Genomic DNA, 13,568 nt, shown 5'->3' with positions numbered 1-13,568 from the left:
ATCATTTTCACAGAAATGTGAATTTTAATGACAACATTTAGTGGTGACGTTTCAGGTCAGACGTTTTTTTTTCAGCCGGGAGTCGTCTACTGCTGCTTTGCGCTTACGGGAAGGAGTGTCTGGGGTTTCTTCAGAGGGAGCTTCAGTCAGGAAGTACAGCTCCATAGGTGGGGTTGGCTCCTGTGGAAAGAAAAAAAGGGTCATTTAGAAGTCCTGAGACATGTGAAATTGTGTTATGTCATTCAGTGGGCATATTTTAAAGTGTTAACAATAGTCAGAATATATGAATAAAACACTTGTTGGGATCCATTTTTTCAAAACTAATACCACAGTTCACTTCCCGCACGCAGGTATTACATGAACATTACAACGAAATGATCTAAGATTTCCCATTATTCACAATAATATCCTGTGATAATCAATAGCAAAAGCTCCACTAACCTGCATGAGGTAGTCTGCGATGTACTCTGGCTTCAAGCATGTGACTCCGAGGGAGGTAGCCTCCGTCACATCAACTCTGAAGTCTCCGGGCTTCAGCCGCATGAAGTCTGCAAACAGGTGACTGGCCTCTTTGTACAAGGAAGGGGAGGGACTGGGCAAGACCTAGAGAGAGAAATCACAGGTTTGAACTATGGCTTCACCATGTTTCCAGAAAAAATACATGAGAGAGGGGTCATGGTTTCATCAGCGCGGTAGGGGGATTGGCAAAGTAGCCTTCCCTACATTGCTATGTTTCATGGTTTCCTACAGTGATTTATAGCTGAGGTAAGTGGCTGTGTCTGAAAAAACAACAAATGTCATATTTAATGGTTGTAACTGTTGTTTAGGAGTCATCTCCGAACTTAACTGATCACAAGGCAATATGTGTCCGGATCTGGGTGACTTCCCGCCGAGGCTAAACCCTTCCCTGGAGGTACCAGTGTGAGCAGGGGAGAGTCTCTACACTGCCACTTACTAAGATGCTGTCCAAACGAAAATCACTCTATTTGATACGGTGCTTCCGTTTTTCCGGGAATTGTTTAAATAAGTGTAAGTGTATGCAGCCTCTCTGTGTGTGGTGGCCATTCTCTCTGACACAATTTCCCACCCACAGCGAATCTGAATCTGTGCTGTATTGAACGAAGGCAGCAGATGTTACTGAAGTTGCAATAAACATCACAATAAATAAAAAAGCTTAAGTTGCAATAATATGTGTACGAAAACTGCCCGAAGAGGAAGTTAGCGACACAAAGACGCAGGCTGCAGAATTAAAACCATTTGTCCGGTACACTGAAATCTTCCAGAACACATGGAACAAATACCCTGCTATTATAAACAGTTCGCCGTTTGTGTGATATGAAAATAGCAACAGTGATCAGTAAAAGGACAAATGATGTTCACAAAACAAATAAACAAGCAGCAACCTTTGCCCTGCCAGACTGCAGTAACCGCCTGAAGCCGGATTCTCTGCTCTGGTCGATGTTCAGCATCACCGTCCATCCACTGAAGGCTCCCTGAAAAACAGAAAAACAATGCTTAGTATTCTTTAAATATCAAGCAGTGGGCAATACAATACAAATTACATTAGGACTGTTCTGTTAACTGTGTGCGTATGCGCCTGTACGTACCTCCTCTTCAGGGCGACCCTGCAGGGTCTTTCTCCAGCGCATGGCAGCTAATGCCAGTCTCCTCTGCTGGGAGGTGATGGAGGGCAACGCATCCAGAATGGAGCTACTGCCCCATTCATATTCCTCCTCCTTGAAAAACACACAGATTTATAGAAATGTGGATATTTTCCAGCTTTGGAACGCTTTAAGTCAACAAAAAAAAGGTTGTGTAGCTAATAAAGCAGAGTTAATTTTTACTTGTATTTTTCAATATATAAAGATATATATTAGTTGCTATTGAATATTGAATATTAGCAGGTTTTAGAAAACCAAACATCCCATTTTCTGTCAATTTAATCAAAATTATATTACAGCAACAAACCTGTCAAAAACAGTATTTTTAGATGAACACAGCAAATGCAAACCCTGATGGCAAGTATAAGGGACAATAGTACATTAACTGACATGCTACACATTTACCCAACCATAAGAATACTGTCATTGCAGGGTGAATAAAACGACTGCATATACCTGAATGAGTGTTAAAGTGTATTTCAGCCGGACGTGGCTAACACTGATTAGCTCGGGGCAGTATGGTGAAGGCATTAAAACAGCTTTTTTAACCACTAATACTGCTCAAAATAACACCAAACCTCTGCAGCAGCATGAGAAGAGTCCTTACACATAAAAAGAAGCACCAATAGGCTCCTCCCGTTTGGATTGACTTTGGTAATTGACTTTACTACGAGAGGAGCTGGTACAGGGGCCAGTTGATAAGTCCTTCAAAACACTCTTAATAAACTCCGGGTTCACTAACTACATTGTTGGTGCGTCAGTTAATGTGTAGGGACTCTTATCATGCTACTGCAGAGGTTTGGTGACTCTCCTGGATTTCTCCGTTAATAGTTATTAATAGTTAATAGTTATTAATAGTTAATAGTCTCAACAGCTTATTTGATGTATGTAAGTGCCAAAAAAGACCATGGGATGATTTTACGCAGGAATTACACTTTAGTAGTTGTCTAGTAGAGGCACTAAAACATAAATTCTTCAGATCCTGACCTGGATGAAGCAACCCACAGAGCGGCAGGCCTCCAGGTACGAGCGGTGCAGGATCCATTTGCCCGCTGCCATTGCTGCCAGGTACTTCTCGTTGCGCAGAGGAGTCCCTACGATGATGTGGGTGCAGCTGGGGTCGAAAGACTGCCTGTCCAAGACTACACCACCTAAAATACCAAACACAAATAGACAGAGAGGAAAGAAAGAAAGATTATATAGATATTAATGGATCTCTTTCTAGATGCATCTTGGTTAGATATACATATACGGTACATTTCAACAGTGGTTCAACTAATGGTGAGCAGTGGAACAGGAAAACAGGAAACATCTGCAGGAGGAAATATTCCCAGACTCTGGAGGCAGTTCCTCTTTTTTAATCATCAGGGATTAGCTCCTCTTCTTTTTTACTGCAGCATGATGACACACTCTTAAAGGCCTAATTAGGTGGACGACTCACCAAGCTCCTCTATGAGGTGACTGTAATCAATGCGTTCCTGAGGGCTGAGGGAGGACAGCTGAAATCTGGGGGGCTGCTTTTCTTCCTCATGCTCCTCCTGAGAAAAGGAAACAACCTTTTAGCACCAGTAGCTTGTTTTAAAAGAGATAATATAGCATTTATTTTACAGTGTATATAATGTGTAAACATCTTGTTGATAATATAAAACATGAGTCTTCACCTGTGGCTCTGGTGCTACTGGGGGGTTGGCGAGAGGGAAGGCGATGCTGGGGGCTTTAGGAGTGAGGATGTCATTTTCTGGCTCCTCTGTTGGAGCCGTTGTGACTCTCTGGCCCATGTGCTGTTCGATGACATCACAGGCAGCTGGATACAGGGATTACAGTAAAAGTCTTATTCATTAAAACTGAACATACAGTATGTCAGAAGGCATGTATTTTCAGGGTATATGTTTATGGTGAAACTACTCTTCTCAGATGTGGGCAAATAACTAAACCAATTTGAGAGTTCTCTACCGAATTAAGATGCAAATCCATCAATAGGTTTGTGGGTAAAGTCCTTCCTAGGTTCTTAGTTACCACTAGCAAGTTTCAAATTAGCTTCCAAGCTAACGATAAAGAGATGGTTGGATCTCTTACCCATCTCCACCAGCTCAGAGTCCGTCATGGAGTCCTTGAACTGAGGGACGATTTCTGCAGTGGGAGGCGGTGGAGGTGCGAGGGGCTCTGAGTGTTGTGAGGGGCTACCAGGCCACTGTAAATTATCAGCTAACTTGGCCCTCTCCTCCCTGGCAGTAGGGTCATCCCAAACGATCTGTTCACTCTGAGATGGCTCTGTATTTATGTCCATAGCTGCTTCTCTGCTAACCCTGAAATCAGGACAGAATGAGGTTAAATTAACAAGTGTTAAAAGTTTCAACACAAACTAATTATCTTCTCACCACACGGCTTCCTTACCTCAGCGCTTCCAGTGTACGCCTACCCCCACAGCGCCCGAACCGGCTCGCATCAGGTGTGTTGGGGCCCGAGTCGGCCCCTCCTGATCCCATCCTACTGAGTCGTACTGAAGTGCGCCTCCCTGTCGTCATTTTGGTGGCTGACATGATCTCCTGGAGCTGTCTTTGCAGGTTCTCTCTCATTTCTAGAGTCTCTGACATATCTGGACACAAGAGATATCACCCACAAGATTGGTTCTATCAAGAACATGCAGAAGCACCTGTGATAAGTAAAAGTGGAGTGACAGGAACCGGGACATCTGGAGTTTCAGGGATGACATCTTTCATTTGTACAGCGACATACAGCAGACTAATTCCTGATTGCCCTTCTTTGTTACTGTGTTGCTCCAGGTTTTCTTTGACTCTTCCTCCAGCATTACAACAAGCCCTCATGTTTGGTATGATCACAGCTTAAAGAGCTATTCTGAGAGAGTGGAAATCAGTTTCCCCTCCTTGCTTTAAAAAATGGCTAAATGATATGGTTTCCTGTCTATACCTTGAGGAAATTCAGTATATTCTGTCCAACGCCCACCCGAGGTTTCTTAATATCTAGGGACCCTTTATTGAACATATTAAGAGGGGGAGGTGTCAACATGGGCACTAACATTTAGGGCATCAACCAAACTGAAAATCAAATATGCACGTTTTCTGTGAGTTCACGGTTGCTCTATTTTGTCTACTCTGTCTCGTCTTGTCATTTTTGTGTTGTAATAAAAGGGGAAAAATACACAAATTATATTTAAAACAATAATACGCTGAAGCTTTGTGGTAATAAAAAACAAAAAGACACCCACCACTTCTTTCTGCAGCATCATTCATCTCTTCTTGATCTGCGCTTCCATCGCTTACACGACGCAACGTTGCAGCTTCTTCTGTGGCAGCGTGTTCACACTGAGGGAAAGATTAAACACAAAATTAGACTGAAAGATAATCACACAAGACATTAACGAGGTACCTCTTTATTAGACGTTTCTAATAACATCAAATATTGATTCCTGCAGAACAGTGGCTACTGTCTCACAAAAACGTGATCTTACAGACCCAATACACATGGCCAAAGAGGTGAATTTACATAGTTAGACCCACCTTGTCACCTTTTACCTCCGCGATATCTTTGAGTTGGGTTCGTGTGAAAGGTGGAGACCTCTGAGAAGTGTTCGGCACCTGGCTGAGGTTTAAGCTCATCTTGGGGTTGTAGGTGAAAGGATACAGAGACTCCGGGACATGCCTCTGCTCCTCAGCACACTGCAAAAGAAAGTAAATATCTGTTATAATATAGGAGTTTATTAAAGCTGTCACAAGAGTTAATTGAATAAAATGATGATGAACTGAAACATAGCTGAAACTCCCATCTGTCCGCAAATTACAACATCAAAGCTGTTTTTGATTAAATATTCCGTTGTTGATGATGGGATGATAATTATTCCCCCCAGGTGAAATGCGCTGAGTGAATACTGGATGGTAACAGGGAGATACAAAGCAGTGCCTACCACCATGAAAATAAGATCCCAAATTAAATCAAGTGTATCTTAAAATCATTTTATCTATATCCTTAAAGACATTCTTTACAAGCTTGTAAAACCAATGTCAGCAGAAATATTTTACCTGAGGACTGAGCTTCAATCTTTTGCTCTTATCTTTTCCTTTGTGGTTTATGAATGAGTTTGTCACAGTCTGACACATTGTTTGTACTTTTCATTCATTCATTAATTTTAGAGCTGAAACAATTAATTAACGGCTCATTTCTTCAAGCAAAAATGCTAAATTATTAATCAATAAATTCACAAAGTTACCAGATGATGAATAAAAACTGAAAACAGTCATCACTTCGTGTCCTAACTAAAAGTAAAAAGTTTTACCATCTTCCTATGGGGTGCATTTTAAAAAGTTCACTAATATAGTGGAGTACGGGTTCTATTGCTACTGGGACGTACAGCCTGCAGCCAGCACTGGGAGACCACATGCAGTCCTCTCTCCTTCACTCCTCTGTATTCCCGGGTGTTGTCCCCCACACGGCCTTGGTAGATGTAGTGTGTCACTGTATCGTCACAGGCCCACCTAAAAACAAGTTAATAATAACAACATGTTGATAACGAGTTGTCTGTATTAATTGCATCAATATTTACTGAAGCCTTTCTAAAAACCTTCCTGACACGCCCGTAAGAACATTAATTGCTTACAGGTTGCTGAGGCGTCGGTACATATGGATATGTGGGGATTATTTTATGACTTGACAAAATATTAACCCATCCTTAAATTGAAGTTTGTAAATAATGTGTTGAATACCTGAAATCAGCTCCTAGCGAGGCAGCGGTGGCGTTGAGTTCGCCCTGCGTTTTGCTCAGCTTCTTTCCCACACAAATCACAACACCAGTCAGAGGGCCAGCTTCTTTTTCTTTTTCTGGGACCTTAAACACAAATTTGATAAATAAAATATAAATATAATAAAATATAATAGGATGACAATTAAGGTTTCTGGGATTAATAGAGATCATTCATACAAACATGCATACTGTATTAAAATATATTTTAGTTTACCTCCTTCTCAGTCTTCTTGGTAAATTGGGGGCTAGCAGAGATAGCTTGCGCATCTGAGGTGTTATTTCTGGTGCTATTGGCGAGTGCCACCTTCAGGTTCCTGTTGATGACATCAGTCAGTGGAGTCTCCGCCCTCTCTCCTGGTTTGGATCTCCCCCCTGGAGTCTCCAAGGCTCCCAGTGCATCCTTACCAAAAGGAACAGTCCATGTATTTACAGGATTATCTATCAAATATCAATGCACAATTTAATGCTACAAGCCAATAACATAATGTTTCTAGTCTCAGGTCCCAACCTTGACGTTGAAGGAGGGCCTGAACAGCTGGTCTCTGCTGAGGAAACGAGAGGGGGTGTCCAGCTGCAGGGAGGGGTCCTTCTGAAGGGGGTTTCTTCTACCGCCCTCCTGGTTTGGTTTGGGGGTGCTGACGTCCTGTTTGGGTTTCATTTCGTCCAACACAGAGCGGAACACTTTGCTCTGGAAGCGACCTAAATCCAGCGGGGTAACGGCTTTACCGCTCTGGGGACCCAGCAGAGGGATCTCTGGAGACGAAGATGCCGGTGGAGGCATGACTGGCTTCTGGGAGCCACCGACAAAACTCTCATCATCCCTCTCTGTAGATGAAGGGAAAAAAAGCATAGGATCAAATATATAGTCAAAAAGGCCTCACCAAATCACCTTTTGAATAATCTCGCAGATAAAAAAAAAAAACATTGATAATTTACTATAATTACTCTCCATCATATTGTCTATCCAGCCAATGCAAAAAACAAACATAAAGGTTTTAATCGAGACACTTTTCTAACCTGGGGAGGGTGGCAGGTCAACTAGAAAACGTCCCTCCTCTGCCATCTGGCCGGTCCGAGCAGACTCTAGTATCCAGTGCATGGTGATGGCTGGAAGCCCCCATTTCTTTGCTGCCTGGTACTTTGTGCCTTCAGGGCTCTGCAGAACCAGATGAGTGCTGGCCAGCATCCCTTTCTTCTGGTTGGCCAGGCGCACAAAGTAATCTTGGACACTGCAGGAGGGAAAAAAAATAAAATATGAGATGGTATTTGCCTTTGCCTTAGGCTCTTGGACCAAATTACACATCCACATCGATTTAGAAGGGGTAAACACTCCTGCAGCTCTGAACATTTAGAAAATGTTGCCTAAAAGTAAAACAGCATGCGTGGTCAGGCATCAATGTAAGCGTACTTGGCTCCAAGGTGCTTGGCCAAATCCACCAAAGACTCCCTCTCTGCTCCGGTGAACTGGCTGACAGAGAGAACGCAACCTTTGAGAGGAAAACGTCCGTCCATCACAGGAACGGGTGTGAACAAAGGGTTGGAGGACAGCTGCAGAACACACTCCTTCTCCACACACATAGCCTAAAAAATCAACAAGAGCAAAGCATACCTGTCAGGTATCAAGCTTACGAAACATCATCATAGCACACAAAACTTAACAAATATGCATTTCAAATCAATGCAATATAATTCTTTAATGCTGAAAATTATTGCTCTGCCCAATTGTTTAAAAAAAAGTGTTTGTGCAACATATTCAATTTAAGAGGAAAAGCAACAGAGGAAAGCAGCAATTTGTTGATTTTATTTTTGTTGATAGATTAACTGAGGGTAGTGCCTCAAAAATGAGAGAAGCAACACAAAGAACCCCTCTATCAAAAGAAGATTTACAAAAAACAAAATAATTGCCCCTTTGTTGGACCAGCTGACCAATCAACAGATGGCAGTGAAATCCAAACCCCGCTCCATAAACAGATTTAATAACATAATTAAAACAGGGTCTCTATGAACTTACCAGCCAGCTATCAGTGACTACCTCGTCCACTGTGGCCTCCACTGAGCAGCCCAACAGTGGGACAACTGCATAATCTGCCACAACACGTGTGCGGCCCATCAGCACCCTTCCTCCATTTTCTGACACCAGCATAGAGAGCTGGGCCTCAGATTCACTGCCAAAGCCCACAAGCAGAAAACATTTCCCAAAAAACAGGCCTGCCTCGCTCGCTTCCTGCAGAGTTGAGTCTGGCTCTGGGCCTCTGGTGTGGTTTGGTGCCCAAGGTTCAGCAAATGTACTGACAGACTTCCTGCTGCTGCCTTCTGCTGGTGGGGGCATGTCCACTGGATGATTAAAGGTGAGATTAATATGGTGCAATATAAAACTATATTTTGTAAAATATCTTAACGGCGTCCAATTAAACTAAACTAATTCTTCAACAACAGATACTTACCTATTGTAGGGTCATCATCCATGTACTGAGAAAGCAGAGCTTCCTCTGCTCTTGTTTGCCTGGGAGTGCTTGGACTGGCTGCAGGGGGACCAGCTGACTGCCGGGACGTGGGAGTGTGATGAGCGGGCATGAATACAGCAGCAGAAGATGGGGGCAGACAGTCAGGGTGGAGGTAACCTGCTTCTGGGAGTTGACTGCCTTTGGTGAAACTGTCCAGCAGCCACTGCACTGTTACAACATGGGGTCTGGGAAGTAACAAACATGTATGAATTAATTCATCTCAAGGGTACTAAACTAAGTTGCAACAGTATTCTTTGAGCAGGATTCTGTATATTTTACTTTGTGACCATATTTCATGTTGCAAAACACATTTGAGATTAAGAAAGGATGTCCTTGACTTTCATTTAGACAGGACTTTTTTTTTTTTTTCAGCACTTTGCGACTTTGTTACGTAGCTCCTTATTTTTCATTACATTGGGTGAAACAGTCAAATACAATCAGATTGTTTAATGTACATTTTGGGGTAATTCAGCTCAAAATATTTCCTGTTTATAGACCTTATGATTCACTACTTTTTATAGTTTAGTAAGCTGAAAAGTTAAAATTGACATGGTCTTACTATAAGTGAGGATGCAATAAATACTATGTAAAGTAATACAATTTGCAGTCCAGACCTGTGTGTTGCTTTGGATAGAAATGTCTTGAGGTCCTGGTCCAGCTCTCCCATGACCACATGTGTGAGTTCGTCACTGGGCTGGTTGAAGCGCAGACCTCCTGCAGCATTCACAAGACGCCGCAGCTTCTCAAGCTTCTTCCCCGGCAGGCCACACAGATACAGCTGCGTGTGATGAAGTAAAGCCTCAACTTTATCTTTCACATTATCAAACAAATTAAACAACAAATATCCATTCTATATGAAAAGGAACATTCTTCTATTTACCTTACAGCCATCCAGTATATCATCAGCTGGGCAGACGGTGAGATCCAGAGTATCCATGGGGTCTGGAGCTTCCAGGTGGCTGATGGTGCCGTTGGTGAGGGCGGTGTCATTTATTGTCATGCTAGCATTGACAGAGATGTGGCTCAAGCCCAATAGAGATGGACCCTCTGGAGTTAAAATACATGATTCTTGATTAGAATACATTACAGACTAACACTATTAATCAACATATTAAATGTTGCGCTTAATCCCTATCACACCATGAGAATGAAGAGTAACATTCTTAAATGCAGTGCACTATCGGTCTGTGGCTCACCCTGCTTTTTGCTGGTGCCAGTGGGAGTGGAAGTTTTCGGCCGAGTGGTCTTTGATGCGTTGCGCTCCACAGTGTACCTGCTCTCGTCTTGACAAAAGCCCTTTTCTATGCTGTCAAACAGCCAGTGCAGAGACACGCAATACACATTCCACTTCCTCGCGCACTCGTACTTCTGACCTGCAAACAAATACAAATACTTACAATGATACTGGCAACAAAAAGGAACCCATTGTGGAGGAATTGCTCGTGCCTGACCTGTCGGCTCACTAACGATGAGGTGTGTACATTCATTCATTTTGAGCTGACCAGTGTACTTGGCTCCATGTTGATCACAGAGCCGCTGGACCTCTTTACGCTCTGTGCTGGAGAGGCCTGTCACACAAACAGTACAGCCACGCAGCACAGGGCACAGATGGTCCTCAATAGGGAGATCAGTATACCTGAAAAGACTAAAGGAAGCAGAACAACATGTTAATTATCATCTAACGTTTTTTTTATTACGAGTATTCTAATAAAAGTTGTATAATTTGATGCACTAATTATGGTAGTATTGACTATTAATCCTTAGTGTGGGAAAGAGTTTATTTGGCAAAGGAAACATAACAAAAATCAGTTTATATATTTTTGTAATAGATGTCAGCTTTAATAAGGGCACATACCTGTCCTGAGACTTCTCCCAGCAGGCTGTGACCCATGTGGGCAGCAGTATGGGTTTACCCAGGCTGGCAGCTACCAAGTATTTCTTGCTGCCCACTTCTCCTGCTATCAGGTGTGTGACAGATACATTTAAGTCAAGATAGACCCGTCCACCCATGAGTTGCACCAAATCCATCACCTCTGTCTGTAAAGAGAGACAGACAGACAGACACACTTTAGAAGACATTGTGCTATGTCCTGTGCGTATTCTTTGTATGTATTTTGGGATAGGATAATTTCACATGAATTTGTCCTTTTCAGACTTTTACAATTAAGTGAAAACAACAGTGATTAGGCTGCATTAATTAACATATTCCTATTTCCTACTAGCTCCATTCTATGTTACCTAAAATTGTGTAATTATATATATTGAAACAGACACCGAACATATATCCACATCATCACCACCCTGCCTGAGACAGCACCTTTGAAAAGGGGGTTGAGAACAGATATCCCAACAACCTTCAAAGCAACAGACGCAGTGAACTGACCCGTGCTGCTTTATCTAGACTGGTGCAGGAAATAGTGATGTCAGCCATGGCCATGTTATAGATGGGCTTCTCAGCTTTGGGAACACAATGCTGCTGCTGCAGGCAGTACAACACCACCAGTGGACTCACCACTCGGCAGCCAAGCTATACATGACAAATAACAAAGAGTGAGAAAAAAAAGAATGACTCTACATGACAGCCAGGGTTTCAACAATTCCTGTTCAATTCAGATTTAAATAATAGAGTGGAACCTTTTTGCAGTGCAAAAAGGCCGGTGTGGTGAAGCTGCTGAAGACAAACAGAGACTTGTCCTTCTGGTCCATCTGTAAAACTGCATCTTCATCGATGTTTTTCAAGTACTTGTCAGACTGCAGCTCCAAAATAGCCTGTGTGTATAACACAAACATCATCATCATCCACAGCAAACAAAGAGACAGTTAGAGCAGGAGCAAAACTGTCATCATCAATAAAAATGTTTGATAATGTGAAAATCACCTCATAAGCTTTGACAGCATACTCTGTTTTTTGTCCTCTGCTTTCCACAAACTTCACAATGAAGCCTTCCCTGTCTCCTTTGGACATGGTCAGCTGAATAAGGACTAGTGGGAAGACACAACGATTGGCTGTTAACTTTAAACAGTCCTTCACGGTAATGTAAACATAAATCGACAACTTACCTCCAATTGGTGAACTGTCAAAAACTCATGGGGAACAAGGTTAGCGTTAATATTGCTTGTTATCAAGAAACTCCTCAAAATACAACAGCTTCTTTTACGACTGTACAGACAGCGCAGGCGAGTTTAATGTTACTTTACAGGAACCGGCTAGTGACGTTAGCGTTCAAATAAGCGGAAATAACGTTAAAAAGCTTCAAATACAACTAATATTCATATCATCGTCAACTCGCGGTTATTAGTCTCTACGCTATTTAAGAAATGAATATCCATTTTACGATGTTTTAATGATAATCGCTTGGCAATATTAAAATATCAGCTTTTCTAGTTGTTGTTGTTATTCGCGCCAAATGCGTAACTTCCGGCGTCACCTTCTAACTCGACCGTGTGGAACGTCAGACTCCAGTGTTGTAAAGATCCGTAGCAACTAAATCTTTTTTATACAGTATGTATTCAACTTATGAGTGTTATTATAAAAATGCGCCAGAATTAAGTTCACAACTTTCAAAGATGTAAACATAAACATTCCAAAACAGTCCTAGTTTATTTCCTGTTGCAGTGTATGTGAACATCAGCTGACAGGTAGTTAACAAGGACCAAGGCTGTTGCCTAGCAATGGAATTCCGTTGAAAAGGTTTATAGTCTTAACGACATTGCATCAAATTCTGATCCCACATTGGATGTTAATCATATGACCCTAAACTAAAAGCCATGTCTAGACTATTTCATTTTCTCTCTCTCTAAGGAACAGCCTTAGTCTAAATGTGAAATTAATTATCCGTTGAAAATACCAAAATCCTAATCTATAAACCTTTTCAACGGAATTCCATTGCTAGGCAACGGCCTTGTTCCTTTTTAACTTCCTGTCAGTCGATGTCATCCACGTACACTGCAACAGGAAACAAACTAGGACTGTTTTGGAATGTTTGTTTACATCTTTGAAAAGGTCTATAAAACCTACACAGAAATAATAAAAATAACAATTAATGATTATTTATTAAATAAATTGTGCCCCCCCCCCCCCCCCCCCCAACATAAAGGTGAGAATTATGTCACAAGGCCCCAGTGGAGAAATCCTTTATTTATAGATTTATTCAATCATTCTCTTGACTTTTAAGTTGTAAAATGTAAATATTAGGAGACTAAAAAGAACTAGAATCTGCCCATTATTTATTGAAGCGTGTTTAAGTGCTAAAATTGACAAATTCCTACAAAAACAAATTCAAGAAGACCTCAGTGGTACCTTTGGCTTCATTAAGTCTTGTATTTAACTTACAGGTAGAAATCTGATGAGTTAACTTGGAGTGACATGTGAATTTCAAAACAATACTAAGATGATTATGGGTTAGGGTTATTGCTCCAGATGGTTGTCCAGCAGCTTGCATGATATCTTGCTGTCAGTGTGTGTGTGTGTGAATGACGCTTTGGATAAAAGCAATCAATTTCCAAGAAGAAATACTTTTGATTCCTGCTTTTCAAACATCAGCAAACAAACCTCTCATTCTGTCGAAATCTGACAAAGACAAATGTAAATACAGAAGAACAACACTGTGAGTTCCCTTTTATTCTTAAAATTTTATGTACAAGTGC

General features: G+C 41.7%; 1 protein-coding gene across 1 annotated transcript; it reads right to left on the bottom strand.

Moving 5' to 3' along the window:
• Nucleotides 1–51: 51 nt before the first annotated feature.
• On the bottom strand, nucleotides 52–11,886 carry topbp1 (DNA topoisomerase II binding protein 1; the record flags this gene model as incomplete). The annotated part of the gene is made up of 27 exons (XM_083935740.1): nucleotides 52–180; nucleotides 442–603; nucleotides 1,404–1,493; nucleotides 1,608–1,736; nucleotides 2,649–2,812; nucleotides 3,103–3,199; nucleotides 3,323–3,465; nucleotides 3,738–3,967; nucleotides 4,056–4,257; nucleotides 4,888–4,984; nucleotides 5,180–5,338; nucleotides 6,028–6,151; nucleotides 6,380–6,501; nucleotides 6,632–6,817; nucleotides 6,926–7,242; nucleotides 7,435–7,646; nucleotides 7,826–7,998; nucleotides 8,429–8,751; nucleotides 8,862–9,106; nucleotides 9,536–9,699; nucleotides 9,802–9,968; nucleotides 10,118–10,294; nucleotides 10,373–10,566; nucleotides 10,777–10,958; nucleotides 11,305–11,448; nucleotides 11,556–11,690; nucleotides 11,800–11,886. The coding sequence occupies 27 exons, from the start codon at nucleotides 11,884–11,886 to the stop codon at nucleotides 52–54; spliced, it is 4,554 nt and encodes a 1,517-aa protein (XP_083791866.1).
• Between the last annotated feature and the right edge of the window lie 1,682 nt (nucleotides 11,887–13,568).

This window comes from Echiichthys vipera (genome assembly GCF_963691815.1).
Source record: "Echiichthys vipera genome assembly, chromosome: 21".
Classification (NCBI taxonomy): Eukaryota; Metazoa; Chordata; class Actinopteri; order Perciformes; family Trachinidae; genus Echiichthys; species Echiichthys vipera.
The sequence above is the reverse complement of the archived record's forward strand: the minus strand, read 5'-3'. Positions and strand labels throughout refer to the sequence as shown.